General features: G+C 40.1%; 1 protein-coding gene and 1 long non-coding RNA gene across 5 annotated transcripts; both read right to left on the bottom strand.

Annotated features, from left to right (window-relative positions):
- Positions 1-268: 268 nt before the first annotated feature.
- Positions 269-4241, bottom strand: LOC135535166 (uncharacterized). Of its 4 annotated transcripts, none has more exons than XR_010454824.1 (4): positions 4187-4241; positions 3946-4023; positions 3414-3494; positions 269-3204 (listed from the first exon to the last, which is right to left on the bottom strand). It is a non-coding gene; the product is annotated as an uncharacterized LOC135535166 (long non-coding RNA). The 4 variants fall into 4 exon arrangements; XR_010454823.1 differs by having other exon boundaries at positions 269-3226; XR_010454822.1 differs by having other exon boundaries at positions 269-3244.
- A 1104-nt stretch (positions 4242-5345) lies between these two features.
- LOC135535167 (B-cell receptor CD22-like) lies at positions 5346-9604 on the bottom strand. The gene is made up of 7 exons (XM_064961878.1): positions 9382-9604; positions 8802-9056; positions 7921-8184; positions 7620-7716; positions 7473-7527; positions 7127-7362; positions 5346-6553 (listed from the first exon to the last, which is right to left on the bottom strand). The coding sequence occupies exons 2-7, from the start codon at positions 9040-9042 to the stop codon at positions 6463-6465; spliced, it is 984 nt and encodes a 327-aa protein (XP_064817950.1). The 5' UTR covers positions 9043-9056; positions 9382-9604; the 3' UTR covers positions 5346-6462.
- Between the last annotated feature and the right edge of the window lie 811 nt (positions 9605-10415).

Here is a 10415-nt window from a genome sequence, read left to right on the forward strand (position 1 = left end):
ACACACACACACACACACACACACACACACACACACACACACACACACACACACACACACACACACAAATGATACATTACCCTCAAGTATTTGACTTATGAATAAAAACAAATAACCCAAAAACATATTTCAAGATATTGTCAAGTGTACTTACAGACTAAAGTGAAGAGGAGAGGTCTTGTACAGTGAGTCAACTGTCTGGTAGTGAGTGAAAACCTGAAGTGTTGAAACATAAAAGCAGTCAGAACACAAGTAGTGGATGCAGAACTGTCCTTCCTGTTTATTAAAGACATTAACATCCACGACAACCAGACCAACACGCCAGAAAAGGGCTGTTACTGTAATAGAACAGAAATTGTGGAAAAGACATGTCTGGGCATATATTTATTTTATTAAACAAATGTGTCAATTTTCACTGTGGTCTTTTATACTACATACAGAACCATGTAAACAATGTGTTGACTAAACTATTTATAACGTTAACATTTTAATGACCTACCTTGCCCTTCTGAGTTCTGTATATACAGGTCAAAGTTCCATGATGTTATTCAATTAGAACCCATTCCATTTAAACACCCATGACCATCACTCCTCATCGGCTGAATCAAAGTGGTACTGAAGGTTCAGTGATCTAGACTAGAGCACCAATGGGTGGTCCTGGGAACCAAACCCATAACGTTGCAGGTGCCATGTTCTACCAACTGAGCTACAGAGGGACATGTTCTGTAAAGTCTAATGTGTATATACAGATTTCTGATATGACTCGGGAGGTCTGTCAGAGGACAGACAGGAAAGGAGAACAGGGAAGTGATACTGAGTGTGTGCATTTAAACCAACAAAACCACAACCCACCGTCACTGTATCATGTTTATACTACTCCTAAACACAACCCAACATCACTGTGTCTCATGTTAATACTACTCCTAAACACAACCACTATCACTGTGTCTCATGTTAATACTACTCCTAAACACAACCCACCATCACTGTGTCTCATGTTAATACTACTCCTAAACACAACCCACCATCACTGTGTCTCATGTTAATACTACTCCTAAACACAACCCACCATCACTGTGTCTCATGTTAATACTACTCCTAAACACAACCCACCATCACTGTGTCTCATGTTAATACTACTCCTAAACACAACCCACCATCACTGTGTCTCATGTTAATACTACTCCTAAACACAACCCACCATCACTGTGTCTCATGTTAATACTACTCCTAAACACAACCCACCATCACTGTGTCTCATGTTAATACTACTCCTAAACACAACCCACCATCACTGTGTCTCATGTTAATACTACTCCTAAACACAACCCACCATCACTGTGTCTCATGTTAATACTACTCCTAAACACAACCCACCATCACTGTGTCTCATGTTAATACTACTCCTAAACACAACCCACCATCACTGTGTCTTAGGTTTATACTACTCCTAAACACAACCCACCATCACTGTGTCTCATGTTAATACTACTCCTAAACACAACCCACCATCACTGTGTCTCATGTTAATACTACTCCTAAACACAACCCTCCATCACTGTGTCTCATGGTAATACTACTCCTATACACAACCCACCATCACTGTGTCTCATGTTAATACTAATCCTAAAGCTCTTATGAAGCATCCACCTAATCACTGTTACTTTCAGTCTTACTTTAGGTCATTTTCAAACAAGTCTCCACAACAATCTATTGCTTTCAGAGTCCTTAAAATACCATGCTAAAGTATTATATGTGTAACCACATGTACAATACTGTATCAGATTAAATACACAGAAATACATCTACAGAGTATACTGTAAATAACAGAAAAACAAAACATACATTACAATAGCATCGCCATGCACATAACAGGATACAGAAGTTCATGGAAACAAACAAATGATAAAATAAACATATTTTAAGATATCATCAAGCATACTTACAGAGTGAAGGGGAGATGTGTTGCAAGTTAACTTACTGGAAGTCTATATAAATAGACACTGAGTGTGAGGTTTGAAGTCTGGTTGACACAACATTGAAGCAGTCAGGGACAATAGAGTTGAATAGAGGGCATACTTGCTTCAAAGCCCATTTTAGCATGACTAAAGCCATTGAATACACCATTTCAGTTGGTATACCGACTGTTATTAAACTTATGGAAGTTGAAGATATTAACTACTTTAATATGGAAATAGCCCTCAATGGTGCTGCTCATTCTGTCACAGAAGACATCATAACAAAGATGTCAAGATGTACCTTCTATCCAACTCTATGTCAGGGACCAAGAAGCTTATGCAGAGAGGGTTTCCTTCAGCAGTCACTCAGACAGTGTTCGAGAACATCAAAACTGATGTATCATGGGTAAATTGTGACTGACTGAATAATTTATAAATAATATTGAGTAGTTATTCATCATGCAAGGTGATTTGTAGATCTCAACTTGCCTATAAAGTCAGCTGCTATGTCGAATACTCCCACATTTACAAAAATCCCATTCAAGCCACGGGACTGATATTAAGATTTCTCTCATCATGTTCAAATCATCTAGAAGTGACTTTGTTGACCTTCACAACGCATTTTTTTTAAACTTTTGATTGATTTCGAAATGATGTGCAAGAAATGCCTCTTATCAGTCACATGACGAATGGGATTTGTGCCACGAATGCTAAAACGTTAGCAGGTGGAAACAGTGTCAGGGGAAACTAAACCAAAGTAGGGACTGATGTCACCATGTTCATAGACTGCTAAAAGGGAAGGGAAACCAATGTGTCATTTTGTAACTTGGGTGAACCTTCATTATATTATAACAATATATTAGCAAGAGAATAGAGTGTAAGGACTAGCTTTGGTTTGGGGCCATAGCTCTTTTGTCCAGGTTCTGTGGTGGTTCTCTTTAGTCCAGGTTCTGTGGTGGTTCTCTTCAGTGCAGGTTCTGTGGTGGTTCTCTTTAGTCCAGGTTCTGTGGTGGTTCTCTTCAGTGCAGGTTCTGTGGTGGTTCTCTTTAGTCCAGGTTCTGTGGTGGTTCTCTTCTCTCCAGGTTCTGTGGTGGTTCTCTTCTCTCCAGGTTCTGTGGTAGTTCTCCTTCCTCCAGATTCAGTGGTGGTTCTCTTCCCTCCAGGTTCTGCGGTGGTTCTATCAGTCCAGGTTCTGTGGTGGTTTTCTCTCCGGGATGGTCTGATATACGGAGTGCTGAGCGTCTCTCTGAAGAGATGTGAACGTGTCACTGTGGGGGATTTTCACACTCAGAGAGACAGTGACAAAGGAAACACAGTATGAGCACTTTACACACTGCTCTATAGCATTCTCTCTTACTTCTACTTTCTGTGTTCATCTCTCTGTGTCACCCACTCACACACACAAACACAAATATTATATACAAAATAAACACATATGAATATGTTATAACATACCTACTGCCAGAGTGTCTGGTCCTCATTTTCAGTGGTGTGTGTGTCCTAGTTAGGGTCAGGATGGACACTCTGGAGAGAGAGCTGTGTCAAGGTACAGGGAAAATAGTAGAAAGAGACTATTGTGACACAGTAAAAAATAAAAGCAGTAACTTATCAACAGGTAGTGTGTTGATAGAATGACCATCTGAAGAGCATCTATCCAGACTATCCAAATAAAGTGACTAAAAAACTATCACTGTAAATCCCTTTATCACTTAGTATTCACTCTAATGCACAGATGGAAGAAATCCTATGTTATACAGACAAACACAAACCAAGACATTTAACTGAACTAAATGGAAGTCAACAGTTTAGCTTAATTGCATGTAACTGTGAATGGAAACCACAGAAATGACCTAAGTGTTACTCAGTGAGGTGTGAAAGACAACTATTCCAGAAGAGAAGAAGCCCCTAACAGACGATGTCACTGAACACACAGAATAACATTACTAAAACATTATGAATGAGACCATACCTGCTACAGACCACATACCTGCTACAGACCAGAGAAAGACCCCCAACACACTTCCTGCTGTTCTCAAGGACATTGTTGCATCTCCCACCCTGCAGTCTCAGAAACATAAACAACAACTCACTCTATAGCTGGTGAATAACTCCACCTGATCCATTAAAACAGTCCAGGTTCCATATTCACAAAGTGTCAAAAATGTAAGTAAAAGTAAAATGATACAGTACATATATATATATCTAATGATCTCGTCAACCGTACTTACAGAGTGAAGGGGGGAGGTCTTGTACAGTGAGTCAATTTACTGTCGTAGCTGTGCATAGAAACAAGAAGTGTGATTTTAGTGACTGACACATTGTGAAAGTAGCCTAGTCAGGCATTTAAGACAATCACATGCATCAACAGCATGTCAGAAAGGGATGTACTGGATGTACTGATAAAGACTGCACAGCTATTTACATTTCTTCATTTGAGGAGTGGGCCTACATTTTTTAATGGGGTAAAATGCAGCCCATTTTCAACATAGTCTTTTCTTTAAATACAGATCCACAACAAAGTGTTGACTGTTCTATATGGTTTCTTAATGTGTTTCCTCACAAGATGTGACCCATCACTCCTCATCATCTCCATCAAAGTGCTCCTGAAGGTTCCAGTGTTCTAGACTAGAGCTCCCCCTACTGGCATCTCAACATTACTGCAGCCTCCAGTCTCTCTTCATATGTCCCAATCATGTCCTCATCCACTTGGATCAATAACAAAATATCAAACTGGTAATAAGGTGCCTGAGACTGAGGTCCCGATTCCCAACCCTTTACCAAGTGTGCAAGTTCACTCTTCCCGTCATGGATTTAAAGTATGAGACTGGTGTGAACATTGGAGTTTCCATATTTGTTAGCTGAATCCATATCAGTGGAACAGGCGAAGCTGAAATCTTTGCCCTATACACATTCTATGTCTTTGCCAGGGGTCAAGGAATCGGACGAGGGATTCACATTTTCTCAAAATGTATTTTCATCAATGTTGTTTTTTTCTGTGATTGACACTCAACTAGTGAATTCAGACAATCCGATCAGAGAGCGAAACATCCAAATCTACGATGCTCACAAGGTCAACTTCTGGGAAAAAGTGGGCGGAGTCAGGTCTACTTCGTGGAAGAAGTGGGCAGAGTCAGGTCTACTTCGGTGAAGAAGTGGGCAGAGTCAGGTCTACTTCGGGGAAGAAGTGGGTGGAGTCAGGTCTACTTCGGGGTTGAATAACATTTGAAAATGTAAAAAATTGATACAGAACAAACCAACAATGTAAAGAACATTTTTAATCAATTTGCAAACCTTTCTAAATACCTGTTTTTGCTTTGTCATTATGGGGTATTGTGTGTAGATTGATGAGGGGAAAAAACTATTTATTCAATTTTAGAATAAGGCTGTAACATAACAAAATGTGGAAAAAGTCAAGGGGTCTGAATACTTTCTGAATGCACTGTATATTACTAGATACTATTATAAACCAGGTAGTTTAGGTCCTGGATGCTGATTGGCTGAATAAGCATTTCATTTCACATACAGTATTTCAGAAAATAGAACACTGGTATGACACCAACAAATTTGTTTACTTTCTATTTATGTTGGTAACCAGTTTATAATAGCAATAAGGCCCTCGTGCTTGTAGTATATGGTCAATATACCACGGCTAAGGGCTGTATCAAGGCACTCTGCATTGTGCAGAACAACAGTGATTAGCCGTGGTACAGTATATAGGCCAATATACCACAGCTAACGGCTGTATCCAGGAACTCTGCGTTGTGTCGTGCTTAAGAACAGTCCTTAGCCGTGGTACAGTATATAGGCCAATATAACCACAGCTAACGGCTGTATCCAGAAACTCTGCGTTGTGTCGTGCTTAAGAACAGTCCTTAGCCGTGGTACAGTATATAGGCCAATATACCACAGCTAACGGCTGTATCCAGGAACTCTGCGTTGTGTCGTGCTTAAGAACAGTCCTTAGCTGTGGTACAGTATATAGGCCAATATACCACACCCCCTCTGACCTTATTGCTTAATTATACCACTTAGTTATTATATACGGGTCCAGATATACAAGGTCTTCTTGGTTCTGGGTTTGTTGTTTTCAGTTCTTGGTTCTGGGTTTGTTGTTTTCAGTTCTTGGTTCTGGGTTTGTCAGGTCTTCTTGGTTCTGGGTTTGTTGTTTTCAGTTCTTGGTTCTGGTTTTATTGTTTTCAGTTCTTGGTTCTGGATTTGTGAGGTCTTCTTGGTTCTGGGTTTGTTGTTTTCAGTTCTTGGTTCTGGGTGTGTTATTTTCAGTTCTTCTTGGTTCTGGGTTTGTTGTTTTCAGTTCTTGGTTCTGGGTTTGTTGTTTTCAGTTCTTGGTTCTGGGTTTGTTGTTTTCAGTTCTTCTTGGTTCTGGGTTTGTTTTTTTCAGTTCTTGGTTCTGGGTTTGTTGTTTTCAGTTCTTCTTGGTTCTGGGTTTGTTGTTTTCAGTTCTTGGTTCTGGGTTTGTTATTTTCAGGTCTTCTTGGTTCTGGGTTTATTGTGTTAAGGACTTCTTGGTTCTGGGTTTGTTGACTGTACTGTAGAGAACAGAGGGATCCTCCTCAGCTGCTTGTACCACCGTGGACCTGAAGAAAGAAACATTAAACTGAATGTGAGTCCCAAATGGCACCCTACTCCCTTTTTGCATGCACTACTTTAGACCAGTAGTGAACTAAATAGAGAATAGGGTGCCATTTGGAATGCAAGCAGAGCAGTTAGTCAAAACCATCATCACATCACATCCCTACTTCATTATAGACATATCATAGTAACTGTCTTGAGATGTAAATTGTTGAGTTTGTAGTTTCAGGAAATGCCATTTGGCCTGAAGAATGGCCCTGGAACCTTTTAGACATTAAAACTGCAACTTTTCAAAATGTTCACTGTCACACCATAGTATGCCCCTAGAGTTCACCATAGAGTTCAATGAAATGTCACTTGACATGAAGATTTCTCCTTCAACCCTCAGATAGTGATGGAGGGAGTTATCAGGGAGCAATGAGGGGTCACTAGGGGTCAACTGCTGTCCTTATTTTAATGACATACTTGTCCTCTCCTCCAATAAGCAGCAGCATATGAATGGCCTTGACGCTGTCTGTGTGGTCACATGTTCTACGTAGTATAGACTCTATATTGTTGTAATGGCAGAATATGCTCACCAGGTGGCAGCACTGGGGAGGTTGAAATTCAAAGCAGCGTACTGGACATCCTCATCCTCTTTCTGGGGTTGAAGCAGTTGGACGGTGGAGTACAGAGGCATTTCCTGGTTTTTGGAGTGAGAGAAGTGGACGCTGGCGAAGTGAATGTCATCTTGGTCGACGGTGGCCGCTGTCTGTGCTGCAGTAGGGGTGAAGGCCATGCCTGAGATGTTGTCATACACTGGACTAGAGTCTCCCTGATGGAGAGAGAGAACAGACAACATAAATAGACCTGGGGACAGACAGCATGAAGAGTGGAAATGTCCCACAAAGCAATAAAGACAATCCTACATCTGTTTCAACAGACCTGTCCATTGCATGCTGTGTGTCTTGTGTCAGAGGTGGTTTTGGAGACCTTCTTCCTGTTTTGTAAATGAATGAGTGAATGAATATATTAATGAAGTAATGAAGATAATAAAGTGAAATAATCTTTAAAATATGCATTTTCACTCACCTGAACCACATGAGTCCAGAGAGACATGAAGCCAGTATGACACCCAGAACAACCACTATGATTCCTACAGCTGCAGTTAGAACTGAGGTCTGTTTCCCTAAAAGATAATATAGATGATATGAGAACATGTTATTATGAAGTGAAAACGAACATACAGCAAAACAGGACATTAATGCAATACTTGTATATAGAAGCCCATGTATAGTTATAAACCAAAGTGGAATAAGGCAAACGAGAAGAAGATCACCTTGAAACATAATTTCTTATTGAACATCATTTTGTATTGAAGATGTAACTTTACCTGCTACAATGATCATCAGAGCTGTAGAGTTCATAGATCCTCTTCCATTCTGGGCCTCACAGTAATATTCTCCTCTGTCCTCAGAGATGATGTTAGTGATGCTGTAACTCTGTCCTGATGCTTTTGGTGAGGTTACGTTCTTCTTGTACCAGGTGTATTTGTCCACAGGTGGGTTGGCATCACTGCTGCAGGTCAGAGTCACTGAACTGCCCTCCACTATTTCACCAGAGGGACTGACTGACACTGAGGTGTTCCTTGGGCCATCTAGTGTAAAATACATTGTATTTATTTATAGCAACATTTGTGTTTAGTTGAAATAATTTATAAATTATAATAAATTATTAATTCAGAGCAAAAGAAAATGTGAAACAGAATCACAATAAATAATGATGACATTGTGGTACTGCACATTCAGGGAAATGGATGAGTCACGATCGTGTGGAGAGACGGACCAAGGCGCAGCATGATTGGTTCTACATCTTTATTTTTAGTGAAACTTAAAATAAACCAAGAAACTAACAACGACGACAGTACTGAGGTGCAACATGAACTCACTCAAAAACAACATCCCACAAAGCAGGTGGGTTAAAGGGCTTCCTAAATATGATCCCCAATTAGAGGCAACGATGACCAGCTGCCTCTAATTGGGAACCGCACAAACCAGCCACATAGAAAATAAATGACTAGAACTCCCCCCTAGTCACGCTCTGACCTAAACACCATAGAGAACCGAGGGCTCTCTATGGTCAGGGAGTGACAGGATGTTACACACTAAAATATGTATTGATAGATATATTTATGTGTAAAACAATCTATTCTAAATTCAACTATCAACATTGTCAGTATATCAAACTGGACATTAAAATCCCCAATGTACTTACATGTGACAATGAGAGTCTCTTCAGCAGAGGGGAGATCCTCATGTCCTTCTACAGAACAGGAGTATCTGCCTGTATCCTCACTGCTGACTGAGAACAGGATATAGACAGGAGAGGAGGTGTTGCTGTTTGGTAGAGACTGTCCATTCTTATACCAACTGTAGGCTGTGATGGGGTCCAGTGTACAGTTGGTTCTACATCTCAGTGTGACTCTCTCCCCCTCTGACACAGATGTAGGATCCATCTCCAACACAACATCTAGAGTAAAAGGAACCACATCATTATTCTCCTCCTATATATGTCCTCTTATGTGAAATATCGTATTTGTTTTTTCCCCTGTTACATAACACTGCAGTGTCTGCATGACTGCCCTTAAATAAGGTAATTACGGTCATTAATTTGATATATTTAGACAGGACAGTCAACTCTGTAATAATTTCCACTGTTTTCCAGGAAGTCCTGGGTTCCATAGAATCAATAAAACAGATTAAAACACAACATTCTCATTCGCATACATACAAACAACACTCACATTACAGCTATCTAGATATGTGTCATAGATGTGAGATGAGTGACAGATTACCTGTGACAGTCAGAGAGACAGGTGAGCCAGAAAACTTTCCTCCAGATGTTATGAATCTGAACCTGAACCCAGCAGAGTCACTCAATCTCAGGTCTGTGATTCTCAGGGTACAGTCACTCTCCTTATCCCCAAGGTACTCTATATGACCCTCATACCCTGGCACTGAGCTCAGATCTTCAGCCTCCAGACCAGACCATTTAGTAAACCAGAAAGCTTGTTTGATCTCATGGTAACTGGGATATGTGTAAGAGCAGGATATGTCCACTGTTGACCCTTCAAGGCACAGATACTTGATGGGTGTAAGTCACACTCCAACACTTCTTGACCTGAAATACAAGACAATATAACACCTTTATAAAATTCTTAATTACAATATCTACTGTATTCACTTATGCTGTTACGTTCCCCAGCAAGAAAACCTCAAATATAACCAAAACAAAACTGGTAATTAATAAAAGAGTCACTGACAAAGACAAAAATGAGACCAGTGGGCTCTGAAAGACACTCATGGGGGAGTCCATTGAAAATGTACTATCAACAACAACTGGAACAAAAAGACATGAGCTTCCACAACATTTACCCAAGAAGAGGCAAACAAAATAAAACCCCACAGTTGTAACACATTCTGACTAACGAGTGACACCAATCAGGGCACCTCACCTCCAAGTATCAATGAAAACAACAACACAACAATGTTTAAATCATATGCTGTGAAAGTAACCAGGAAGTGACTATCAGCTTTGTCGTTTTTAAACTTAGTAGTTATTTCTCATGGGTCTTCAGTGCTCAAAAAAGTAGTGCAATGTTGTACAAGCACAACAACATAATGAAAGATATTTGGTAGAAGTAAATTCATCCATTGAATGCATTTTCATGAATTTGATTATATATCTTGGAAGCCCATTCAACACTGCGTGGCAAAGCATACAGAACTAAAGCAGAAGTGGACATCACATTCACAGCAAATTCAATAATGATCGTCTGACGACCTGAAACAAATGTTGTATGTAAAAGTCCACACTTACACACTGCAG

This window comes from Oncorhynchus masou, unplaced genomic scaffold (genome assembly GCF_036934945.1).
Source record: "Oncorhynchus masou masou isolate Uvic2021 unplaced genomic scaffold, UVic_Omas_1.1 unplaced_scaffold_4551, whole genome shotgun sequence".
Taxonomy (NCBI): domain Eukaryota; kingdom Metazoa; phylum Chordata; class Actinopteri; order Salmoniformes; family Salmonidae; genus Oncorhynchus; species Oncorhynchus masou.

What these genes read in the sequence shown, in the direction of transcription:
- LOC135535167 (XM_064961878.1), bottom strand. Translation starts at nt 9,042, where the DNA reads ATGGATCCTACATCTGTGTCAGAGGGGGAGAGAGTCACACTGAGATGT. An exon ending in AGAGACTCTCATTGTCACAT is followed by an intron (nt 8,185 to 8,801) that starts GTAAGTACATTG and finishes ATTTTACACTAG; the next exon opens with ATGGCCCAAGGAACACCTCA. An exon ending in TCTGGACTCATGTGGTTCAG is followed by an intron (nt 7,528 to 7,619) that starts GTGAGTGAAAAT and finishes TTTACAAAACAG; the next exon opens with GAAGAAGGTCTCCAAAACCA.